This window comes from Scyliorhinus torazame, chromosome 3 (assembly GCF_047496885.1).
Source record: "Scyliorhinus torazame isolate Kashiwa2021f chromosome 3, sScyTor2.1, whole genome shotgun sequence".
Lineage (NCBI taxonomy): Eukaryota > Metazoa > Chordata > Chondrichthyes > Carcharhiniformes > Scyliorhinidae > Scyliorhinus > Scyliorhinus torazame.
The window spans coordinates 342,966,264-342,992,759 of NC_092709.1; the positions used below are offsets into that span (position 1 = coordinate 342,966,264).

Consider the following 26,496-nt stretch of genomic DNA (forward strand, 5'->3'; position numbering starts at 1 on the left):
GTTTAGCTGCCAATCCTGCCCTTCCCTCAACCAGGTCTCTGTAATGGCAACAACATCATAGTTCCAAGTAGTAATCCAAGCTCTAAGTTCATCTGCCTTACCCGTAATGCTCCTTGCATTAAAACATATGCACTTCAGGCCACCAGACCCGCTGTGTTCAGCAACTTCTCCCCGTCTGCTCTGCCTCAGAGCCACACTGTCCCTATTCCCTAGTTCTCCCTCAACGCTCTCACCTTCTGACCTATTGCTCCCGTGCCCACCCCCCTGCCATACTAGTTTAAACCCTCCCGACCACAAAACGTTTGAGAAGGTTCCCCACGGTAGGCTATTGCAGAAAATACGGAGGCATGGGTTTGAGGGTGATTTAGCGGTTTGGCTAGCTGTAAGAAGACAGAGGGTGGTGGTTGATGGGAAATGTTCAGGCTGGAGTTCAGTTACAAAACACAAGGATCTGTTTTGGGGCCACTGCTGTTTATTATTTTTATAAATGACCTGGAGGATGCCGTAGAAGGATGGGTGAGTAAATTTGTGGATGATACTAAAGTCGGTGGAGTTGTGAACAGTGTGCAAGGATGTTGTAGGGACATAGATAAGCTGCAGAGCTGGGCTGAGAAGTGGCAAATGGAGTTTAATGCAGAAAAGTGTGAGGTGATTCAATTTGGAAGCAGTAACAGGAATACAGAGTACTGGGCTAATGGTAAGATTCTTGGCAGTGTGGTAGAGCAGAGAGATCTCGGTGTCCATGTACATAGATCCCTGAACGTTGCCACCCAGGTTGAGAGGGTTTTAAGAAGGCGTACGGTGTGTTAGCTTTTATTGGTAGAGGGATTGAGTTTCGGAGCCATGAGGTCATGTTGCAGCTGTACAAAACTCTGATGCGGCCACATTTGGAGTATTGCGTGCAGTTCTGGTCACCGCATTATAGGAAGGATGTGGAAGCATTGGAAAGGGTCCTTCAGTGGGCCAACCCTTTCCCTGGCTACCCTCTTGCTTTTTTATATAGGTGTAGAAAGCCGTGGGATTTTCCTTAACCCTATTTGCCAATGACTTTCCTTAACCCCCTGGGTATTGAACTTGATGATCAGCCATGATCTTAATGAATGGCAGAGCAGGATTGAAGGGCCGAATGGCCTCCTCCTGCTTCTACTTTCCATGTATGTTTCTGTATCCTGGATCACATGTTGTGCCTGTATTCATCCAGGTGAGTGTTCCAGCACAATCCTGCCTTGCGCCCTGTGGAGGGGAGTCAGGAAGCGAGTTGTCCACAGCAGGATTGCCAGCCTCTGACCTGCTGTTGCAGCTACAATGCTTAAATGGCCAATCCAGTTAAGTTTCTGGTCAATACCAACTCATTGGGTGTTGATGATGGGGGATTTGTGCTGGTAATGCTGTTGAATGTCATGGGAGATAATTATATCCTGACTTGTCGGAGATGCTCTTGCTTGGCACTGGTGTGATATGAATGTTACTTGCCATTTATCAGCACCAGCCTGACTGTTGTCCAGGTCTTGCTGCTTGGAGCCTGGACGGCTTCAGTATCTGAGAAGCTGCAAATGGTGCCGAATATTGTGCAATCAGCAAAATTCCTACTTTCTAATTTTATGATGGAGGGGAGGTAATTGATGATGCCGCTGAAGAGGGCCAGGCTTAGGACTGTACATAGAACATACAGTGCAAAAGGAGGTCATTCGGCCCATCGAGTCTGCACCGACCCACTTAAGCCCTCACTTCCACCCTATCCCTGTAACCCAAAAACCCCTTCTAACCTTTTCGGTCACTAAGGGCAATTTATCATGGTCAATCCACCTAAGCGGCATGTCTTTGGACTGTGGGAGGAAACCGGAGCACCTGGAGGAAACCCACCCAGACACGGGGAGAACGTGCAGACTCCGCACAGACAGTGACCCAGCAGGGAATCGAACCTGGGACCCTGGCGTTGTGAAGCCATAGTGCTATCCAGTTGTGCTACCGTGCTGACCAGTACATTGATAGGTAGTCCTGTTGCCAAGTTCTGGGGCTTTGAACAAGTTGTTGTTGAGTAAGTGCTTTTTAAAAGGCCACACTTGGAATATTGCGCACAATTCTGGTCGCCACACTACCAGAAAGATGTGGAGGCTTTGGTGAGGGTGTAGAGGAGGGTTACCAGGATGTTGTCTGGTCTGGAGGGTGTTAGCTATGCAGAGAGGCTGAATAAACGTGGACTGTTTTCATTAGAATGACGGAGATTGAGGGTGACCTGATAGAAGTTTACAAGATTATGTGGGGCATAGATAGAGTGGATGGGCAGGCACTTTTTCCCAGGGTAGAGGGGTCAGTCTCTGGGGTCATAAGTTTAAGGTCCATGGGGCAAAGTTTATAGGAGATGTGCGAGGCAGGTTTTTTACGCAGTGCCTGGTGAGTGCCTGGAACACAATGCCGTGGGTGGTTGTGGAGGCAGATACATTAACGGTGTTCAAAAGGCATCTTGAAAAACACATGGATAGGATGGGTATAGAGCGACACAGCACAAAAAAGTGCTGAGGGTTTTGGAAAAGGTTGGTATCATGGCTGGTACAGGCTTGGAGGGCCGAAGGGCCTGTTCCTGCGCTGTTTTGTTCTTTGTTCTTTGATGTGGGTGTCGCTGGTTAGGGCAGCATTTATTACCCATCCCTAATTGCCCCTGTGAAGGTGGTGAGCTGCCTTCTTGAACCGTTGTAGTTCTCTCATCCCGGGAACTAATTTAGTGAACTTTCACTGTGCTGCATCTCCAAGGTAGGAAATCATTCCTTCGATGTGGAGACCAAAACTCTACACCGCATTCCAAACACGGTGGTGACACCAAGGCCCGATACCCCTGTAGGAAGACTTCCTTATTCTTGTTTTCAAATTTTGTTGCAATAAAGGCCAACATGTCACTTACCTTCCTTATTGTTTTACAATAACTCTTGCCAACTAATACCTCTACCTGAACATGAACATTTTTTTAAAAATCACATCTTTAAAAAAAAAGTTCCTATCCTTACAACTGTTGTCGATTTATTTCTACTACTTGGTCTTTTCTGTGGCTCTGTTCCAATTAGGGCAAACAGTGAATTTGCCTTCTTTCTATATTGTCTATGTCCGAATGCTTAGTCGCCAGGTATCGAATGATACCACCACAAGTTTCAACCGGCTATCGATCAAAGAGCCAAACACCAGTTAGTTAGTTCAAGATCAAGGGTACTTTATTTACAGACAATCAATCATGCAACACAAACACTACTAGTCAACTACACCTATCGACTAAGACAACCTGTACTTAACTTCAGGCACCCGGCTTAGGTCAGGAAACAGTGGCCACTGTTCAATTCTGGATCTCTCGGGTTCGAAGGGATAACTGCTGCTCGGCTGGGCTCATCCGTCTGGTAGTGGGCGTTAAACTCGAACTTGCTTCTGGTGTTGCTGCAGTTGGCAATGGCCGTGACCGGGGTACCAAGGCCAAAAGAGAGCGAACATATGGTGAACTCTACCTTCTACTCGGGGGGGGTTTCGCGCTCTTTTGGGCGGTCCTTCGATTTGGGCCTTACTAATTGGGTGATCCCTGATCACTCCGTTCGATTCCTTAGCCAATAAGTGGGGGGGGGATTTGGATGACTGGGCGGGTATCAAGCGGTTATTGACCCCGTTGTTTGCGTTTCCCTTAGACAGGGAGTGGCGCCGAAATGTCTGGGACTGTCCCGGTTGCTGGAGTACCAGTCCGTTGTGTTGGGGGAGATGGGCCATCACCTGCTATTCGGCCTGATTAACATACTAATGGGTCGGAGTTTCGATACCGTCTAGACTTTGCTGACGAATATGCATTTCAGGCTCTGAGCCTGCCTGACTCTTGGCTTGTCCATTTTACCCATCAGTCTTTGCGAGTTGCTCTGTACTTAGTTGGAAGTGGCCATCCCAGATGGCTACACTCTGTCCTCTTGATCCACAACGCGAAGCTTGAAGGATCACAATACTGGGTCTTCTTTGTTCTCTTGGGATGCCGGGTACCCTTAACCAACGACAGGTTCTACTCTACTCTGTCCTATGGGTCCAAAAACATTTACCTAATTTCCCTGAACAACACATGTCTAAGAATCTCTCGGGGGCCATTTAACATTCAGTAAAAGGGGAACCTCTAACTGTCTCTAACTGGATTACACTCCTGCTGCTATTTACAATCCAAACTTACGTTACATTACAAAAAATATCCAATAGCAGCATCACATTCCTTCCTATCACCGACACTTACAGACACAGAAAAATAAACTTTATTCACAAACCAACAACCACGGAATTTATTACAAAAAGGGTTCAGAAAGAGGGTGGGGTTTGCTGGAGTCTGAGGAAAGGGGCTCTGAATGTATATACTGGGGGGCGGGAAGCTCTCCGTCTCCATTTCCGCAATCTAATTGTCTGAATGACATTGTACTATATGGTTATTACTAGTAAAGTCTCCACTGTGTAGGACAGTGAATACTATTTGATGAGGTTCTCACACCATGTGGGGGTATCAGTGGCTGGGTGTGTGCGCGGTGTAGTATCCGGGCTGGGGGTGTTGTGTTGGGTGATCGTGTTCGGGGCCTGTGTGGTGAGTGGGGTAGAAGTAGGTAATGCGCGCAACTGGACTGTTCCAGCGACGATCATGATGCCGATCATCAGGTTCGTCTTCATCTTGTTTCGGTTTTTCTTCACCGTCGCGTGTCTTCATATCTCTCTAAGGGAACAAGCATAGTGTCTGTTATCATCATGTTGTTTAACATCTCGTATTTCCGTCTGTGTCTCTGTAACGTCAATTTTCCCATTATAATCATCACCATATGTGACTCCCTCATTTTTTTTTAAACAACCATTTGCGGAGACAAGACATCCCAAAAAATACTGTGTCACAGCGCGAGCACTCTCGCAGCCTGTGCTCGATGAGCTGAGTGGGCGGACAATTTCTCCGTCCAAACTTGTTTTTCCAACCAAGTGTTTCTTACATGTAAATAGTATGTGGGGGAATAGCAACCGAAAGGTTGCCGGGAAGGGCAAAAGTAGTGGCAAAGAGCATTCTTTAAACCACAGGGCACAGAAAAAGAGTTTCAAAACCAAGTAGTCGAATGGGGTGGTGCGTATGATCCGCGGCAGGGCAAGAATGGGTGGGATCCCCGGGTAGGGCGGTGATCAGTGCCGTTGCTCCACTACCCGAGCTTGGCCGTTACTCCACTGAGTGACCTTTCAAGAGCGGAACGGATTTGTAACTATATGGGTTGCCGACAAACTTGTTTCACTAACTGCCATGTGGCGTCAGACGAGTAATTATGGCTGCATCAAGAACCGAATGTGAGACCGAAAGAAGAAACTGTATCAAGAAATTCAGTGAGTTCGACACGAGTAGTCGCACAAATAAACAAACATTCAACATTTAAAAATAACAAATTGAAGAAAAAAAATGGGCAGGCTCCATCAGAGTACAGTACACCATAAATCTCCATCGGTTCCTGCCTCTCATCATCTGGACACCTCAAGATTCCATTTCAAAAAGATTTGCAAAGGAGTTACCATGGTGGGAGTCAGACTCGTACCTGTCACCATCTCCTGGGTGCCAAACTCGTTCATGGAGTTTGCGTGCTAACGCGGCGTGTGCCGATGTGGGGTCCATTTCGTAATTTCTCGTCAAGCGACAGGAATTGTCACGGTGCCAGTGCTTCATGGTCCATCAGGGGGGTGTCGCTATCGTCGGGTGGCGGGTCAGGTTACTCTGCTTTCGTTTAGCGCCTAGTCGAACAGCTGCAGCGAGCTGTGCTGCTTTAATATTCTCTACCATGTGCTGGACCGCTTTCTCATGGGTCAGGGCGGTGACTGTGGGGCTGGCCAAATCAAGTCCGAATAAGTATTTGATACCCTCAATGGATCGTCCGATCATGAGGGTATGGGGGGGGGTATATCCTGTTGAGCTCGACACTGTGTTCCTAATAAACATCAGTGCGAATGGGAGCACTGTGTCCCATGTTGTATTGGGCTGCTGCCACCATTTTCCTAAGGGTGGCCTTTAGAGTCCGATTCATGCGCTCCACAATGCCGCTGGACTGCGGGTGATAGGCAATGTGGAACTTATGTTTAATTCCAAATATCGTCAGTACATGTTTCATGACCCTTCCCGTAAAGTGGGACCCTTGGTCCGATTCAATACTACGGGGGAGCCCCCATCTTGTAAAAATCTGTTCTGTTAAGAACTTTGCGGTGGCCTTGGCTGTGATTGTTCTCAATGGGAACGCTTCGACCAATTTCGTAAATGTGTCTATCACCACTAACACATACTTGTAACCATTTCTGCAGGGGGGGAGGGGGCCAATATAATCCAATTGGAGGTTTGTCCACGGGCTATTTATAGGGCGGGTGTGTCGGAGCTGGGCTTTTCGCGCATATCTATTGGGGTTGTTTTGAGCACAAATTAAACAGTTTTCGACGTGGTGCGTCTCGTCGGTTTTCATCTTGGGCCACCAGCAGAGAGGTCGGAGGTGGGCAAGGGTGGATTTAGTCCCTTGATGTCCATGTCCGTCATGGAACTTGCAAATTATCTTGTTTCTGTCCTGGGTGGGGACTACATAAACTCCATCTTTGAGAACGATTCCCTCATGGACCGTCAAAGAATTTCTAAATTTTTCATAGGGGGCTGGGAAAGTTCCTTTTAAAATCTCCTTTAATGCTTCGTCTTCTTTTTGTGCCTGGGCTAAGTCTTGGATGTTGGTCTGTGAGACCTGAACTGCGTGTACTGGGGCACTCTCGGGGGTTGGCAAAAGTGGCCATGTCGTGAGCCTGCCTTCGCTAGGGCGTCAGCTTTCACATTACCGGGTGGGGAGGAGCGATGGTGACTTCTTACTTTGATGATGCCGTATTCTCTGCCTTTAGCTGTCTGAAGGATATGTTTGAGTAGTGAGGCTGAGGGTAGAGGTTTTCCGTCCACAGGAATAAATCCTCTCGATTCCCACAGGGGTAGGAATTCCGTAAGGCTGTTGCATACGTACAAACTGTCCGAATATATGTCTGCAGGGGTCGGGAATGAATCAGGGTGCTGGACAATTTAAGCGATGACCGCTAACTCGGCTGCCTGCGAACCTAAGTGTCCAGGCAACTTTAAAGCTATCTCTTCTAAAGCAAATCCCTGCGCGTCCTCTACATAAATGCCACAGCCTGTTATCCTTTTTCCCTCCAGGACTGTGGAGGATCCGTCTACATAAATTCTCAGGGCTTTGTCTGGGAGGCGGGGTCCGATACCTGTCTTTCTTGGTACCGACTTTGGAACAAAGGGTCCTGTGGTGCGTTTTGGGACTATGATCTCGCACTCATGTGGGACCCCTGAATAATGCAAGTTATCAGCCAGAAACGTGTGCGTTTTGGTCCGTTTTACCATGATGTCACGTCACTGTAGGAGTAGGGTCCATCGCGCTGCTCGAATCTGGCTTACTGTGCCGTCTTTTAGTCTGCCGTCCAATAAAAGCTGTGTCCGGGTGTGCTCGGTCAAAATGGTTACTGGGTTGAGTCCGGTTATGTACAAGAAGTACTGTACCGCCCAGAAAACTGCTAATAGGTGCCTCTCGCAGGCTGAAAATCCTTGTTCAACCGGATCTAAGACTCGTGAGGCATAGCCCACGGGTCCCAGCCGATCGTGGCTTTCCTGCAGGAGTACGGCCGAAATGGTGCGATCTGTGGTTGCTACCTCTATCACATACGGGGAGTCGGGATCGGGGCTTGCAAAGCGGGGGCTGTGCTCAGGGTGCGTTTCAATGCATCCACGGCATCCATGTGCTGTGGAAGCCATTTCCATGGGGCCTGTTTCTTTAGTAAATCGGAGAGTGGGGCTGCCTTTGTGGCGAATCCGTCAATATGGTTCTGTCAATAGCCAACCAGTCCTAAAAATGACCGGAGGGCTGTAACGTTTTGGGGCAAGGGCAAATTTAGGATGGAATCAATCCGTTTAAGTTTTATTTCACGCTTCCCATGCGTGATGACTGTACCTAAATACGTGGCCTTTTCCTGACGAATTTGGGCTTTCTTGGGGTTAATTTTGCATCCAATCGTTGTAAGGAGTTCCAATAATTCAGAAAGAAGCGAGATGTGCTCTTCCTTGGTGTCAGTCCGTAGGAGCAAGTCGTCCACATACTGAACAAGGCATTCAGGGCGGGAAAATTTAGATAATCCGTTTGCCAATTGTCTGTGGAAAATGGAGGGGGAGATGTGGAAGCCTTGTGGAAGGCACGTCCACGTGTACTGCTGTCCCTGGAAGATGAACGCAAATTTATACTGGCATGCTTAGTCCAGTGGTATGGACCTAAAGCCATTACTGATGTCTAATACCAAAAAAAATTTCAACTGGAGTCCCTGTCTCAACATGGTCTCGGGACTTGTGGCAACGGTGAGGGCTGCTAGGGGGGCCACTTTGTTCAATTCTCTGTAGTCGATGGTCAGTTGCCATGATTCATCGGGTTTTCTTATTGGCCAAATTGGGGCATTATTCGTCGATGCAACGGCTCGAATCACGCCTTGCTTCAATAAGCTTTGAATTACCTTGGCTCTCTCTCCCTCGGCTTGCTGGGGGAAGCCGTACTGTTTCTGGGACTTGGGATCAGGACCTGTAATGTTTACAACACCTGCGATTTTACCGCAGTCGTGCTTGTGCTGGGCAAATGCTGACTTATGTCTTTTCAAGACCTCTCCAGCCGCCTTGTCTATGGTAATGGTTTGTGGATCAAACCATTACTCTCCTACCGAGCTGATTCTATGGGTATAATCTCCTACTGTGAGCGTGGCAGGGGCTTGTGCTGCTCTAGCCATTTTCCATATGCATCGGTTAACTGGGTCGAATGAGAGGTTGTGTGTACTCATGAAATCGATACCTAGAATGTGTTTTGCTGCCTGGGGCAAGTCTACTAAAACAACCAAATGTTTTGTCCTAATATTACAGAGCTGTACGTCCACAGGGGCTGTGATGTGTCCCTGCTGGAAGTGACCTGTAAAGCCACTAAGGGGAATGGTATCCGTAGTGGGCCAAATCTCTTTCTGGAACATGATGGAGGAGTTTAACGTGGTTCAGGACCCTCCTGTGTCCCAAAGGAACTCTACGGGGTGTCCCCGGACAGTGCCTGCGACTACCGGTCTTCCAGACTTATCCCAAAGTGGTTTCGCAGACCCAAGTTGGGGAGCCCGAACACCATCAATCAGTGCCACTTGTGGCCACATTATCTGGTCGGGCGCTAACGCTGTCAATGGGTCGGATATTGTTTCTGGGGGGGGGGGGGGCGTTTGGGTGCTGATCCCTTTGCTGCTTCGGGGGGGCATTGCATTCTCAAGCATAATGTCCTTCGTGTCTGCAATTATAGCATTCCTGTGTCTTGGGGTGCTGCGCTGTACCTCTGCCTTCATTTACTCATGCGGGGTCTTGATGTGCCCTTACAGGGTTCATTGTGGCGTCTACTCTCTCCTCTTCTGTCGTTTTCTGTATCAACTATTCCCAAGCTCTGGACAATCGTTTCAGAACCCACACATCATCGTGTGCAGGGTCTGAGGGGTCATAATTGGCGCAAGCCTTCTGTCCTGTCTCTGTGGCGTGGGACACTAACGTGCGGGTCCATTTGGCCGTATTGTCTGCTGATAAACAGGCGCGGGCTAACTCACCGATACCCCAGTGAAATGGATCCAAAGGTGTCCAGCAAACGCTTTTGGATGCTCTCCCTTGTCATGATACCCACATCAGCACATCATGGTGCAATCACACACACACTGATGGGCAGGTAGTTGGACCAACCAACACACACACAACATCGCAGCCAATCACCAGTGAGAGCACACGCACTATAAAACAGGGAACACCACAGTTCCCGCTCATTCTACCAGGAGAGGATCATTTGTGCATCGGAACACCCAACACGACATCCCTTTTTCTGCCGGCATTGGTTGAGTCCGTCCACCGGATCTCCTCTGTTATATCCTATGGCGTCTAAGATGGCCGTTTTCATTTCTTGGAGGCGACCTCCTCCTACATTTTGTGGGTCGGGAAGAGCTGAACTAACTGACGGGTCCAAGCGCATAACTACGAGCTTGACCTGCTCCGGCTCGTCTAATCCATACATCAGGGTTTGATGTTTTACTAACTCGACAAAGTGATGAGGGGTGGAAAGTATCTATCTTCTCGTGGGCGTCTCGTAATTGGGTGATCGATAAAGGGGTGGTGTACACAAAATCGGGTTTGCCTTCCGTGGTAACCCTGCGCTGCGTGGTAATGGGGTTCATTGGGTTGGGTGCTGCTTGTGCAGTCGGTGGTGCGGGTGCTTTTCTCTTTGGGGCCTGGGGGGGCTCTATTTTGATTCTCGGTCTCGCTTACGTACCGTTGGGCCGTTTCACTGAGTTCCTGCCAATCGGGGCCGTCTTCCTGATCTAACTGTGGGCCAAAGTTGTCTCTAAACCCATTTTGAACAGATAGCAGGGATTGCAACCTTGCAATTTGCTGCCTGCATTTGGCATGGTCCAGCGAACTCTGCCTCTGTTCCGTGGTGGAACTGTGCTCGGAGGGCTGCTTTTAGGTCCTCACATTGTTTCTTTAGCTGCTGTACCTGATTCTCTGTCTCTTCTCTTACCATTACAGCACGCTGTGTGTCCTGGTAAGCCTTATCATATTGGATTTGGAAGCTGCTAAGGCGGGCGAGACAGGATTGATGTGCCCTCTTGACATCATCCATTTCCTTGTCCTTCACCGCTAACTGCTCCCAGAGCTGCACTTTTAATCTATCGCTTTCACTAATATCTCCCTCTCTACTTCTCCTCGAGCTGCTTACGGAGCGTCCTCACGACCTCCTCTGTGCCTCGTAATTGTGCCAGACAAGACCCGATTGCCATCGGCTTACGAACCTTAGTCACACTTTTCTTATGGATCTCGGCCAGGCTGTCCCTCCAAGTCTGTCCTGTGCTGCCAGGACCTGTCTCTTCATTCGCGCAAAATTCTGACCATAGGGGCCATCCTTTCCCCTTTAGGTACTTCCTGATCTCTTCTTCCCATACGGGACACTGTTCTGATCTATTTGTCGCTGCGACCTCGGGCTCTTCTGGATGCATAAGGCGTTCCATTGCCTTCATGGCCATCCCTACAATTACTTCTGTCTTTACCGGGAATTTGGAACTAGGGGGAATAAAGCGGTGGTGCAAACACGGGTACGGCTCAAGCTATTTTCCGGTTTACACAAAGTTTCCGCAACAAAATCTGTCGAGGTTACCTTATATCCCTTTGTTAGTTCGCATGAAAATTACACACTTCCGAATTCTGGAGGTTTGATCGATACTGGTTTCGCCTGTGGTTTCTTTTACTTTGCCAATCTGGATTCTAATTCAAATGCTTTGGTGGGTTCTCTCGGAGTGACAAGGCACTTCTGGGACGAATCCCACCAGAGTCGCCAATAACTGTTGTCGATTTATCTCTACTACTTGGTCTTTTCTGTGGCTCTGTTCCAATTAGGGCAAACAGTGGATTTGCCTTCTTTCTATATTGTCTATGTCCGAATGCTTAGTGTCGCCAGGTATCGAATGATACCACCACAAGTTTCAACCGGCTATCGATCAAAGAGCCAAACGCCAGTTAGTTAGTTCAAGGTCAAGGGTACTTTATTTACATACAATCAGTCATGCAACACAAACACTACTAGTCAAGTACACCTATTACTAAGACAACCTGTACTTAACTTCAGGCACCCGGCTTAGGTCAGGAAACAGTGGCCACTGTTCAATTCTGGATCTCTCGGGTTCGAAGGAGTAACTGCTGCTCGGCTGGGTTCATCCGTCTGGTAGCGAGCGTTGAACTCGAACTTGCTTCTGGTGTTGCTGCAGTTGGCGATCGCCGTGACCGGGGTACCAAGGCCAAAAGAGAGCGAACATATGGCGAACTCTTCCTTTATACTTGGGGGCTTTCGAGCTCTTTTGGGCGGTCCTTCAATTTGGGCCTTACTAATTGGGTGATCCCTGATCACTCCGTTCAATTCCTTAGCCAATAAGTGGGCGAGGATCTGGATGGCTGGGCGTGTCTCAAGCGGTCATTTGCGTTTGCGTTTGCGTTTCCCTTGGACAAGGAATGGCGCCGAAATGTCTGGGACTGTGCCGGTAGCTGGAGTACCAGTCCTTTGTGTTGGGGGAGATGGGCAATCACCTGCTAAGTGGCCTGATTAACATACTAATGGGACGGAGTTTCGATGCTGTCTGGACTTTGCTGACAAATATGCATTTCAGGCTCTGAGCCTGCCTGGCTTGTCCATTTTACCCATCAGTCTTTGCGAGTTGCTCTGTACTTAGTTGGAAGTGGCCAGCCAGATGGCTACACAACCAAAATGAAGAACCTCACACTTCCCCACATTGTACATCTTCTACCACCTTGTTGTCCACTCAGTTTACCTGTCTACAGTTTCTTTGGATAGTCAGAGGCTTTTCCCCAGGGTAGAGGGGTCAATTACTAGGGGGCATAGGTTTAAGGTGAGAGGGGCAAGGTTTAGAGTAGATGTACGAGGCAAGTTTTTTACGCAGAGGGTAGTGGGTGCCTGGAACTCGCTACCGGAGGAGGTAGTGGAAGCAGGGACGATAGGGACATTTAAGGGGCATCTTGACAAATATATGAATAGGATGGGAATAGAAGGATACGGACCCAGGAAGTGTAGAAGATTGTAGTTTAGTTGGGCAGTATGGTCGGCACGGGCTTGGAGGGCCGAAGGACCTGTTCCTGTGCTGTACATTTCTTTGTTCTTTGTTTTGTTCTTACAAACTGCATCATCAGCAAACATAGATAAATAATTGCTGGGTCTCTTTGGGTCATTAATCGTAGTCGGTCATAGATCATAAGTAGCCAAGGCCCCAGCATTGATCCTTGAGACACTCAACTCAACTGCCAATGTCAAAACATTCCATTTATTCCCCACTGACTGATCCTGTCCAGTAACCAATCCTCTATCCATGTTAATAGATTACCCCCACTCCCTCTTGACTGAACACCAGCCACTGGTGGGACTGGACATACCCGGGGATGGTAATGGAGGAAGCTGAGACATTGGCCGGCAAATATGATCCAACGAGCATGACAATGTCAGACTGCTGCTTGACTCGCCTGTGGGACGGCTCTCCCAGTTTGGGCATAAGTCCCCAGCTGTTAACGGGGACTTTGCAGGGTTGACTGAGCAGCACTCGACTTTACAGTTTCTGCTGCTTAAATCAATACCGGGCCATCATTCCGGGTGTAGTCTTGTTCAACTCCATTGCAGTTTGATACGATAGTGCTGTGGGTTTGGAGTTACATGTAGGCCAGACCAGTTAAGGATGGAAACTTTCCTCCCCTAAAGGATATTAGAGAACCACATGGGGTTTATAGAACAATCATAGTCTTAATTCACGAGACTATTATTTTGTTGCAGGTTTATTAATTAATTGAGTTTAAATTCCTCCAGCTGCTATAGTGAAATTTCAACTACTCTCTTCAGGACATTATCTAGGCCTCTGGATTACTAGTCTAGTAACATTACTATTCTGTTCCGCACCCTCATTAATATCTCCAGATGTAGCCCAGTGTCAAATTGTGTTTGATAATGTTCCTGTGGGACATTTTCCCATCTTTGATTCCAGCCTGTGGTCTGTCTGTGTGGAGTTTACACGTTCTCCCCATGTCTGTGTGGGTGGCCCCGCTTTCCTCCCACAGTCCGAAGGTGTAAGGGGAAGAGATAGAATGGACAGGATAAAATTGTTTCCCTTGGTGGAGAATTCTAGAACCAGGCGACACAGATTTGAGATAAGAGGCAGAAGGTGTAGAGGGGACACGAGGAAGAACTTTTTTTGCACAAAGGGTAGCGGGAGTCTGGAATTCGCTGCCTGAGGCAGAGACCCTGAACTCCTTTAAAAAAAGTATCTGAATCGGTATCTTACGTGCTGTAAGTTACAGGGTTATGGACCAGGTGCAGCAAGGTGGGATGAGAAAGGGCACCTTTCTAAGGTGTCCTGGGTGTCCTCGGGCTGGCATGGACAAGATGGGATAATGGCCTCCTTCTGTGCTGTAACTTTTCTATGGTTCTATCTGCAGGTTAGGTGGATTGATCATGCTAAATTGCCACTTAGTTTGCGTGTGTCTCTGTGTGTGTGTGTGTGTGTGTTTTGTTTATTCGTTCATGGGATGTGGGTGTTGCTGGCTGTCCCAGCATTTATTGCCCATCCCTGAGGACTTTTAAGAGTCAACCACATTGCTGTGGATCTGGAGGGGTTTTTGCAACAATTGACAATGGTTTCATGGTCAACATTAGACTTTTAATTCCAGATTTTTATTGAATTCAAATTTCACCATCTGCCCTGGTGGGATTTGAACCCAGGTCCCCAGAGCAGTACTCTGGGTCACTGGATTACTGGTCCAGTGACAATACCATTACGCCACTGTGTGGCAATGCTTGATGTGGTGCCCCTCAAGCTATACACCCCCGGTGACAGACTAGCAGCCTGTTCCAGGAATAATTAGCTACAGCAATAAATGAAATGCGGACCTATGCACTGTCAGGGTGGGGAAAGGTAGAGAGAAAGAGAAAGGTGCTATATAAAGGCAAGTTATTTTAGTTATCAAAGAGTTGCATCTTTAGGAGATCCTAGTGGACATACTGCAACATTAATTGACGCTCAGCACTGCTTGATCTTAGATTCCATGTGTCAAGTTTAATGAAATATTTCACTCTAAGAGATATTTATAGTTTGCCTGTTTGTGTGTGATTAGATTTCTAAGTCATTACCTTCGAAGGAGAAAGAGAACAAAACTAGCAATTCTCTTCCTCCAGAATTTTGCTGGATAATCCAGATCTTCTTTTAAACCCCTGGGTCAATAATCCATTATTCCCTGTCTTTACAGAACGAGAAATTTCCACCGGATGAGTTTGTTCCAAATCCATGCCTGTTCACAGGTAAATAAGCAAGTTCTCAGGTCAATACACACATCTACAGGTATAGAATACACAGTTCTCTGGACCTGGTCCACTTTATAATTAATATACATATACGTCTTTGGATAACTAGTGCAGTAACATTGCCATTACCATATCCCGTGATATTATATTGGAAAGGGTTAACACTTGCACGCAGTATTTTTCTGAGCTGAACTTGGGTGTATTTGATGCAGGATTTAATTATCTTAATTAAATGGGTAATTTAATTTCCCATCAGAATTCTTCTCATTCTTCCCTTTGTCTCATCTAGCTCCAAATATCCCAAATTGTAATGAATATGTTAAGAAAACCTCAACGATGCCCCGGTTACCCGAAGGAGGCATTAGCAAGAAACTGGAAGAGTGCACCATCTTCCCTGCTGGTTAGTGTTCTGTTGTCTTTCATATAGTAACTGAGCTGCACATGTTAAGGTGTGGATAACACGGGAAAGAAGCCTTCAGGGTCCTGGAATCATCAAGTGGTTACAGCATAGAGGGAGGCCATTCAGCCCATCATGTTTGAGCCAGCTTTCTGCAACAGCAGCTCAGATAGACCCCCCACAGGGTCGGAGAATCGCCAGGGGGGGCGGCGTGAATCCCGCCCCCGCCGGCCGCCGAATTCTCCGGCACCAAAAATTTGGCGGGTGCAGTAATCGCACCGCACCGGTCGGCGCCCCCCCCCCCGGCGATTCTCCGGCCCTTAATGGGCCGAAGTCCCGCTGCTGTAATGGCGGTCCCGCCGGCATGAATCAAACCACCTCCTTTACCGGCGGGACTGGCGGCGCGGGCGGGCTCTGGGGTTGTGTGGGGGGGAGACGATCTGGCCCCGGGGGGTTTCCCCACGGTGGCCTGGCCCGCGATCGGGGTCCACCGATCCGCGGGCAGTCCTATGCCATGGGGGCACACTTTTCCTTTCGCCTCGGCCATAGCCTCCGCGATGGCCGGCGCAGAAATGACCCCCCCCCGTGCATGCGCGGGGTTGACGTCAGCAGCCGCTGACGCTCCCGCGCATGCGCAGACTTCCGCCGGCCAGCGAAGTCCCTTCGGCCCCGGCTGGCGTGCGCCAAAGGCCTTTTCCGCCAGCTGGCGGCGCGCCAACCACTCCAGCGCGGGTCGAGTCCCTCAAGGTGAGGGCTTGGCCTCTAAAGGTGCAGATAAATCCGCACCTTCGGGGCAGCCCAACGCCAGAGTAGTTCCCGCCACCCCATCCCGCCGAGACCCCCCGCCCGCCAGGGAGGGGGGAGACTCCCGGCCCAAATCTTTTCTCCTCAGGTAAGGACCCAATTCCCCTTTGAAAGCCATGATTGAGTCTGTCTCCACCACACTCTCAGGCAACAAATTCCAGATCCTAATGTTGCCGCTGGTTCTTTTGTCTATTATTATAAATGGGTTCTCCCCATCTACTCTGCCAGGATCTCTCATGGTTTGGGGTGCCTCTATCAGAAGAGGTGACAGTGCTCCAACTAAACCACAGCTGAAGATGGGTTTCCTCCGGGTGCCCCGGTTTCCTATCACAGTCCAAAGATGTGCAGGTTAGGTGGATTGGCCATGACAAATTGCCCTTAGTGTCCAAAATTGCCCTTAGTGTTGGGTGGGGTTGCTGGATTGTGGGGATAGGGTGGAGGTGTTGACCTTTGGCAGGGTGCTCTTTCCAGGAGCTGGTGCAGACTCGATCGGCCAGGTGGCCTCCTTCTGCACTGTAAATTCGATGGAAAAAAAAATTCTATGAAGATGAAATCGCGATATTGAGAGACCGCCTGGCTGGATTCCCCGTCGGCGGGATCGTCCGCCCCGCCGGCAGCGCGCCCGCACCTGCGCGTTTCCCCATGGCGTGGGGTGGCACACAATGGAAAAACCCATTGGCCAGCTGCAGGGACGGCGCACCTTGCCGGAAAACGGGGCTGGCGGGCCGGAGAATCCCGCCCCAGTATTTATTTCGCACCTTTAATGAAATAAAACAGATGTTGTAAAAAAAAAAACATGGAAGAAGATGTGAGGCAGACGACCAGAGGCCTGGCCACAGACTATGAAAAGCGTCACAAAGGAGGAGAGAGAAATGGAGGGAGATATAGAGGTTTAGCGAGAGAGTTCCAAAGCTTAGGGCTTGAGCAGCTGAAGGCGCAGCCAGTAATAGTGGAGAGGTTAACTTTAGAGATGGTCAAAGGTGGCAGCACGGTGGCGCAGTGGGTTAGCACTGCTGCCTCACGGCGCCGAGGTCCCAGGTTCCATCCCGGCTCTGGGGCACTCTCCGTGTGGAGTTTGCACATTCTCCCCGTGTCTGCGTGGGTTTCGCCCCCACAACCCAAAGGTGCGCAGGGTAGGTGGATTGGCCACGCTAAATTGCCCCTTAATTGGAAAAAATGAATTGGGTACTCTAAATTTATTTAAAGAAAAGGGATGGGCAAAGGTCAGAATTGGGGAAACTCATTTTACCGAGATGTCGGGCTAGAGAGATAGGGAAGTGAGAGGCCATGGACATTTGGGGAAATGGAGGTCAGCAAGCACAGGGGTGATGAGTGATTGGGTCTTGGGCAGCAGAGTTTTCAATTAGTGGAGGGTAGAATATGGAAAGCCAGCCACGTGTGTGTTCAAATAGTCAAATCTAGAAGTAACAGAAACCTGGATGATACACAGTCAAGTGAACGTCAACATGGATTTAGACTTTACACAAAGTCCCCAGTGCATTCCCACACCCAGGTGTTAGTGGTGTTGTCAATTCACACATTGCAAGCAGCTGCGGTTAGGGTTTGTGGGGAGCTGTTGAGTCAATAGTTAAAAGCCGTAACAGTTGACAACAGCGCCACCAGAAGGTACTGAATGGTGCTGCAGCATTGATGTAACAGACCAATTCAATTAAATTTTTTATGAACCTTATTTTAGGCAAGTTTTTGGGCGGATGTTAAATCCTTGGGTAAAGCACAGAGGCGATTTACTGGGATGGAACCAGGGATGAGGGACTTCAGTTATGTGGAGAGAATAAAGAAGCTGGGATTGTTCTCGTCAGCAGGCAAGGTTAATCACAGAATTATGGTGCAGAAGATGGCCCATATGTCAGAACTGACTCTCCAAACTATTATCGTAGTGCAGTTCCCCTGCCTTTTCCCTGACCTCTACACATTATTTCTATTCAAATAATCATCTAATGCCCTGTTGAATGCCACGATTGAACCTGCCTCCACCACACTTCCAGGCAGTGCGTTCCAGACCCCAGTCACTCGCTGTGTGCAAATGTTTTTTCTCGCATCGCAGTTGCTTCTTTTGCAGATCACTTTAATCTCTGCCCTGTTGTTCTTGATCCGTTTAAGAGCAGGAACAGTGTTCAGCCACTTCATGATTTTGAACATCTTGATCAAATCTCCTCTCAGCCTCCTTCTCTCCAAGGAGAACAGTCCCGACTTCTCCAATCTATCCTCATAATAATAATAATAACTATAATAATAATAATCGCTTATTGTCACAAGTAGGCTTCAATGAAGTTGCTGAGAAAAGCCCCTAGTCGCCACATTCCGGCGCCTGTTCGGGGAGGCCGGTACGGGAATTGAACCCGCGCTGCTGGCCTTGTTCTGCATTACAAGCCAGCTGTTTAGCCCAAAGTGCTAAACCAGCCCCTAACTGAAGGTACTCATCCCTGGAACCATTCCTGTAAACCTCTCCTGCGCTCTCGCCAATGTGTTCACGTCCTTTCCATGGTGTGGTGCCCAAAACCGTCAACAATACTCCAGCTGAGGTCTGACTAGTGTCTTGTATAAGTTCAGGATAACCTTGCTCGTGTACTCTGGGCCCCTATTTTAAACAGCCCAGACTGTCATATGCTTTATTAACTGCTCTCTCCACCCATTCTGCCACCTTCAATGATTTATCCAGATCCCAGATCCCCCTGCTCCTCCACCCCCTTAAGAATTTTACCTCTTATTTTATATCGTCTCCCCAAGTTCTTCCTCCCAAAATCTGACACTTCTCCGCATTGAACTTAACTTGTCAATGTCTTTTTGAAGTTCTACACCATCCGCTTCATTGTTTACAATACTTCCAAATTTTGTATCATCCACAAACTTTGAAATTGTCCCCTGCACACCAAGGTAAGAACATAAGAACTAGGAGCAGGAGTAGGCCATCTGGCCCCTCGAACCTGCTCCGCCAATCAATGAGATCATGGCTGATCGTTTGTGGACTCAGCTCCACTTTTCCACCCGAACACCATAACCCTTAATCCCTTTCTTCTTCAAAAAACTATCTATCTTTACCTTGAAAACATTTTAATGAAGGAGCCTCAACTGCTTCACTGGACAAGGAATTCCATAGATTCACAACCCTTTGGGTGAAGAATTCCTCCTAAGCTCAGTCCTAAATCTACTTCCCCTTATTTTGAGGTTATGCCCCCTAGTTCTGCTTTCACCCACCAGTGGAAACAACCTGCCCGCATCTATCCTACCTATTCCCTTCATAATTTTATATGTTTCGATAAGATCCCACCTCATCCTTCTAAATTGCAATGAGTACAGTCCCAGTCTACTCAACCTCTCCTCGTAATCCAACGCCCTCAATTCTGGGATTAACCTAGTGAATCTCCTTTCCACACCTTCCAGCGCCAGTACGTCCTTTCTCAGGTAAGGAGACCAAAACTGAACACAATACTCCAGGTGTGGCCTCACCTGGAAAGCACGGTAGCACAAGTGGATAGCACTGTGGCTTCACAGCGCCAGGGTCCCAGGTTCGAATTCCCACTGGGTTACTGTCTGTGCGGAGTCTGCACATTCTCCCCGTGTCTGCGTGGGTTTCCTCCGGGTGCTCCGGTTTCCTCCCACAATCCAAAGACATGCAGGTTAGGTGGATTGGCCATGATAAATTGCCCTTAGTGACCAAAAAGGTTAGGAGGGGTTATTGGGTTACGGGGATAGGGTGGAAGCGAGGGCTTAAGTGGGTCGGTGCAGTCTCGCTGGGCCGAATGGCCTCCTTCTGCACTGTATTTTCTAAGTTCGAACACCTTATACAGTTGCAGCATAACCTCCCTAGTCTTAAACTCCATCCCTCCAGCAATGAAGGACAAAACTCCATTCGCCTTCTTAATCACCTGTGCACCTGTAAACCAACATTTTGCGACTCATGCACTATCACACCCAGATCCCTCTGCACAGCAGCATGTTTTAATATTTTATCATTTAAATAATAATCTCTTTGCTGTTATTCCTACCAAAATGGATAACCTCACATTTGTGAACATTGTATTCCATCTGCCCGACCCTAGCCCATTCACTTAGCCTGTCCAAATCCCTCTGCAGACTTCCAGTATCCTCTGCACTTTTTGCTTTACCACTCATCTTAGTGTCGTCTGCAAACTTGGACACATTGCCCTTGGTCCCCAACTCCAAATCATCTATGTAAATTGTGAACAGTTGTGGGCCCAACACTGATCCCTGAGGGACACCACTAGCTACTGATTGCCAACCAGAGAAACACCCATTAATCCCCACTCTTTGTTTTCTATTAATTAACCAATCCTCTATCCATGCTACTACTTTACCCTTAACGCCATGTATCATTATCTTATGCAGTAACCTTTTGTGTGGCACCTTGTCAAAAGCTTTCTGGAAATCCAGATATACCACATCCATTGGCTCCCCGTTGTCTACCGCATTGGTAATGTCCTCAAAAAATTCCACGAAATTAGTGAAACATCTAGGTCATTAATATATATCAGGAAAAGCAAAGATCCCAATACCAGCCCCTGGGGAACACCAATGCAAACCTCCAGCCTGAAAAATCTCCTTTAAACATTACACTCTGCCCCTATTATTCAGCCAGTTTTGTATCCACGTTGGAAATGTTGCCTTTTATTCCGTGAGCTGTAACTTTTCTCACCAGTCTTGTGTGACACTTTGACACTTTCTGTTCCCTCCTCAAAAAAACTTCACGAAGTTAGTTAAAAATCCAAGCTGGTTCTTCCTAATCGACCCACAGTTTTCCACGTGACTACTAATTGTATCCTGAATAATTGTTTCTGTAACTTACCCACCACTGATGTTAAACAGACTGGTTGGTCAATGCCGGGCTTAGCCTTACAAACATTTTTGGTCAATGGAGTAGCTTGTCAGACCATTTCAGGAGGCAGTTAGTAGTCAAAAACCACATATCTGTGGGTCTGGAGACACCCACACCGGGTAAGAACCCAGGTTTTCTTTCCCTAAAGCATATTCGTGAACCAGATGGGTTTTTACAACAATCTGGCAGTTAGCATTACTGAACTCTTCAGATCCATGGATTTGCAGGTTAGGTGGGGTTACAGGGATAGGGTGGGGGAATAGGCCTAGGTGGGGTGCTATTTCAGAGGGTTGGTGCAGACACGATAGGGCTGAATGGCCTCCTTCAGCACTGTATAGGTTCTATGATTCTATGGTTAGTCCAGCTCTCTGGATTACTAACCCAATAACATAATTGTGGTGTAATAGGTCAATTTAGCCCAAAGTAGAGCGGGTACACTTTAAACAAAGGCCCCAAAGAGGAGGGGAATCAGTTGAATTATTTCTTACGAACAAAGCAGCCATTTTGAGATGCCTGTGCAAAGAAACAACAGGTTGTCCAGCAGAGCAAGGGTCTCCCGGGCATTGACGTCTGTTGCACTTCTTGAGGTAATCCTTCAGGGTGTCTTTGATGTGCTTCCTTTGTCCCCCTCCTTGTTCGGATACCTTCCTTGGGTGAAGAAGATTTGCTTTTGTAGTTGGGCCTCTGGCACCCTACGCACATGGCCGGCCCAGTGGAGTTGGTTTTGGATGATCATGGCCTCCATGCTGGTGATCTTGGCTCCTTCAAGGATGCTGAAGTTAGTACACCTGCCCTCCCAGCTGAATCAGAGAATCCATCTCAGACAGCATTGATGACACCTCTCCAGGGCCTTGAGGTGGCACCTGTACGTAGTCCACGTTTCTGAGTTGTATAAAAGAGTTGGGAGGACGACTGCCTTGAACACAAGGATCCCAGTATCAGCACCGATATTGCGGTCATCGTAGACTCTCATCCTTCGGCATCTGAACCCGGCGCTCGCGGATTGGGCACGATGTTGGACCTCCGCGTCGATGTCAGCCTGAGATGAGAGGTGGCGCCCCAGGTAGGGGGAATGACCCATGTTTGGAGGGTTTCTTCATTGATTTTGACGGAGGGAGAGGCCAGATATTGCCCTGGGGTGGGTTGATAAAGAACTTGAGTCTTCTTGAGATTGAGGCTGACACTAATTCTTTGGTGTGCTTCTGCGAAGGTGTAAGTGTGGCTTGGAGACTCTCTTGCGAGAGAGTGGCGATGGCGATGTCATCCACATACTGAAGTTCCACAATGGATGTCAGTGTCATTTACTTCTTGGATTTCAACCAGTGGAGGTTGAAACGTTTCCCATCCATCCTGTAGACAATGCCCACTTTGCTCAGAAGCTTGCTCTTGACTAGATGAAGGATGGTGGCGATGAAGATAGTGGAAAGGATGGGGTGATAATGCACCCCTGCTTGACTCGAGTCTTGCCGCGGAGGAGTCTGAGGATGTGGATGAATTCTCTGGACGGCTGGTCTTTGACAGGGTCTTCTGAAGCGTTTCCCAGTTGACGAAGTCGAAGGCCTTGGTCAGATCGATGAAGGCCATATAGAATGGATGATAAATCATGTCCAGTATTCCATGGTTTGGTCGGAAGCCACACTGGCATTTTGGAAGCATTTCTTCAGAGACTGGGAAAAGGTGGCTGGCGAGACTCTAGGGGCGATGGAGAGCAGGGAGATTCCCTGGTGGTTCCCGCAGTCGTCTTGGTCTCCTTTCTTGAAGGTGGTGGTGATGACAGCATCCCTGGGGTCGGCAGGGATTTCTTCTCTGACCCAGATTTTCAGGAGCAGCCGATGGAGATGACGGGTGCTCGCTTCTTTAATTTTGAAAATCCTGCCCATTCCTGTGGATTTTCCATTCTTTATGTGTTTAATGGAGGCTTCGACTTAATCCAAGCCCATCCTTGATGGGGAGTTGTGGAATTTCCTCGAACATGATCTCATCTCTGGTATCACGGTTTAGGAGTTCTTTGAAGTGTTCTCTCCATCGAAGGCTGATGTTTTCTGTATCTCTCAAGAGGGCTCCGTCCTTACTCCGCACCGATTTGAGGCAGAGGGTATTGGCTCCATTTATTGCCTTGTTAGCACCGAAGAAGCCCAGGGTGTCGAGCTTGTCGGGGGAGAGTTACGGCTCCTTGGCTTTCTCAGTCCACCGTGAGTTCTTGATTTCCCGAGTTCCTCTTTGTACCTTTGCCGTTTAATAAGTTTTCCTCGTTACCTTGTTGGTTATGTTATTCGGCCAGGCATGGATAGCTTTCTGCTTCTTGTCGATGAGATTTTGGATGGTGTGGTCGATCTTGTTGAACCAGTCTTCGTGATTCTTGGTCTTGTAGCCGACGGTTTCTTCACAGTTTGAGATGATCGCTGTCTTCAGCTCTTTCCAATTTTCCTCCACTCCATTAGAATGGACACTTTGGAGATTTTGGAGAAGTCATTGTTGGAAGTTCACTGGCATGCGTGACTATTGAAGTCGCTCAAAGTTGATTTTTTTTTCTGAGCCGTTTCTTCATCGTCCACTGCTTCTGGTGGAGTTTGATGGCCAGAGGAGCGGATGAGCCGGTGATTCTCCAGTCATTTGCACTGATCATTGCTTTGGTGATGAGGGCATCCTTTTGGTCTTGGATTGGACGAGGAAGACGACGATCATGTGCCAGTGCTTTAATCGCGGATGTCTACAGGGAAGTCTTGAGCTTGTCTTTTTGGCAGAACAGTGTGCTAATGATGACATGCTGGTGTTCCGCACATTTGGTGAGCAGGAGAACCCTGTTGAAATTGTAGTTCCCAACTCCTTCCTTTCCAATGGTTCCTTCCCAGAGTAGGAAGTCCTTTCCAACCCTGGCATTACAGCCCCCAAGGAGGATGATCTTATCTTCCTGAGGGATGTTGGAGTGTATAGTGTCCAGGGTGAAGTAGAAGCCTTGATTGGACTCCTCATCGGTATCACGGATTGGAGCGTAGGAACGCACGACCGTTGCCTGCTTCTTCTTGGAAAGTTGGAGACAGAGAGTCATGAGGCATTCATTAATGCCAACAGCAAGCTCCATGAGTCGGTTGGCAAGTTTGTTCTTGATGCCGAAACCAATTCCATGTGTTATGTGCAGGTCCTTGGGTTTTCCTCTCCAGAAGGTGTAACCACCTGCCTTCCTCCCTCAACTGCCCTTTGGATCTCTTAGAATCACAGATGTTCACAGCATGGTAACAGGCCCTTCAGCCCAGCTTGTATCACTAAGCTAGTCCCACTTGCCCACATTTGGCCCATATCCCTCTATACCCACCCTGCCCATGTAACTGTCTAACTGTTTTTTTAAAGGACAATATTGTACCCGCCTCTACCACTGCCTCTGGCAGCCCGTTCCAGATGCTCACCACCTTCTGTGTGAAGAAATTTCCCCTCTGGTCTCTTTTGTATCTCTCCCCTCTCACCTTAAACCTATGCCCTCTAGTTCTAGACTCCTCTACCTTTGGGGAAAGATGTTGACTATCTACCTTATCTATGCTCCTCGTTATTTTATAAACCTCTGTAAGATCATCCTTAAGCCTCCTAGGCTCTAGGGAAAAAAAGTCCCAGCCTATCCACCCTCGCCTGATAACTCAGACCATCAAGTCCTGGTGGCATCCTTGTAAATCTCTTCTACGCTCTTTCTAGATGCACAATATCCTTCTTGCTGGGCAGCGACGTCAGTGTCAAAATGCCGGAGTTCAATGCACTTCTAGTGGCGACGTATAGGTGGAGGTTGCACGTTGGGTGGCTCCTGCTAGAGCTTTTGTTTTTGGCCCTTTTCACCCAGATTTGGTGGTCGAATTTTACATGATTGGTCTTCAGAAGAGTGGTGGTAATTACAAGACGTCGAAAACTCAAAGGAAGAATACAGGACAAAAAGGAACGAGCGTTACCCCGCCTGAGAGCTCGTGTTCGGTGCGGAGTTCTGTGGGAGGAAAGATGGCGGAAGCAAGTTCGCTAGGTGGAGCTACGCCCATTACCGTGGACACGCTGGACAAGGTGATGGCGGTGGTGTTTGAGCAGTAGTTCATCAAGCGACTTCCGGTTGCGGCTATACGGAGCTAAGTCACACATTCGGCAGCTCCCGCAAAAAACAGACTTTTGGGCTCTTTTCAGGGCCCCCAACGGCATTCTTTTGACGTTTCCCGCTGTGGGAAGGAGAGTACAATAGTTCCCCGACAGTATATGGCTTTTACCAGGAGCGGGGCGACTAAAAAGGTGGTGGTGGACCCGAAGAAGGTGCGAGGGAAGAAGAACAAAATGGCGGCAGGCGGGGACCAGGCAGCATGGATGCAGTGGGCGGAGGAGCAACAGGAGGTTATCAAGCGCTGCTTCAGGGAGATTAAAGCGGACCTGCTTGAGCCGATGAAGGCTTCTATTGATAAGCTGCTGGAGACACAGACGGCCCAGGGGATGGCGATCCGTGAGGCCCGACAAAAGATCTCCGACAGCGAGGACGAGATCTTAGGCCTGGCGGTAAAGGTGGAGGCGCACGAGACGCTCCACAAGAAATGGCAGGAGCGGTTCGAGGAGATGGAGAATCGGTCGAGGCGGAAGAATTTGCGGATTCTGGGCCTCCCGGAGGGGCTGGAGGGGCCGGACGTGGAGACCTTTGTGGTCACCATGTTGAACTCGCTGATGGGAGCGGGGTCCTTCCAGGGGCCCCTGGAGCTGGAAGGGGCCCATAGAGTGTTGGCGAGGAGGCCCAAGGCTAACGAGCCTCCGTGGGCGGTGCTGGTGCGGTTTCATCGGTTCGCTGATCGGGAGTGTGTGCTCAGGTGGGCCAAGAAGGAGAGGAGCAGCAGGTGGGAGAACGCGGAGGTTCGGATATATCAGGACTGGACTGCGGAGGTGGCGAAGAGGAGGGCCGGGTACAATCGAGCGAAGGCGGTGCTGCACAGGAAGGGGGTGAAGTTTGGCATGTTGCAGCCGGCGCTGACGAATGTGATATAAAATAGTTACTTTAGAGATATTAGTTACTGTAATGTAGAGATAGGCCAGTCTCATTCTGGTGAGTTCACAGACAAAGGATTTCAGACCGCATGGCAAAGCAAGGAGGAGGTGTGTCCACCAAAGGAGGAGAAAAGGATGCTGGGTAATAAGGGGGCCAGAGGAAGGGGTGAGAAGTGAGCCAATCAGAATGTATGACCAGGTCAGGAGGGGTATAGGATGACCATTGGGAATCGTGTATGTGAAACTTGATACCATTTGAATTTATTTGCAGAAATCCCTTTGTCTCTTTGTTCATTCGCTTTCCCGGGGTGTAGGAGACTAGATGTGTCCTATGCCTCTGTGAAATGAATCAGGCTTGCAAGCCATATAAAATAACTAATGCTGTACCTGCAAATCCATCTCGACTTTTATTGAGGCCAGACTGACGGGTAAAGAAATTTGTATTTTGTCAGCGCGACTGTGGGTCACCTACAAGTACCGGCACCATTATTTTGAGTCTCCGGAGGAGGCGTGGG

The 26,496-nt window shown here is 48.6% G+C and overlaps 1 protein-coding gene across 4 annotated transcripts in view; it reads left to right on the forward strand.

Moving 5' to 3' along the window:
- LOC140409641 (uncharacterized) overlaps positions 1 to 26,496 on the forward strand; it is a 133,062-nt gene that overhangs the window by 65,978 nt on the left and 40,588 nt on the right. For all 4 annotated transcript variants that reach the window (XM_072497972.1, XM_072497975.1, XM_072497974.1 and 1 more), the window contains exons 7-8: positions 14,879 to 14,930; positions 15,223 to 15,333. In XM_072497972.1, coding sequence (XP_072354073.1) covers positions 14,879 to 14,930; positions 15,223 to 15,333 — 163 coding nt within the window. The remainder of the gene's footprint in view (positions 1 to 14,878; positions 14,931 to 15,222; positions 15,334 to 26,496) is intronic.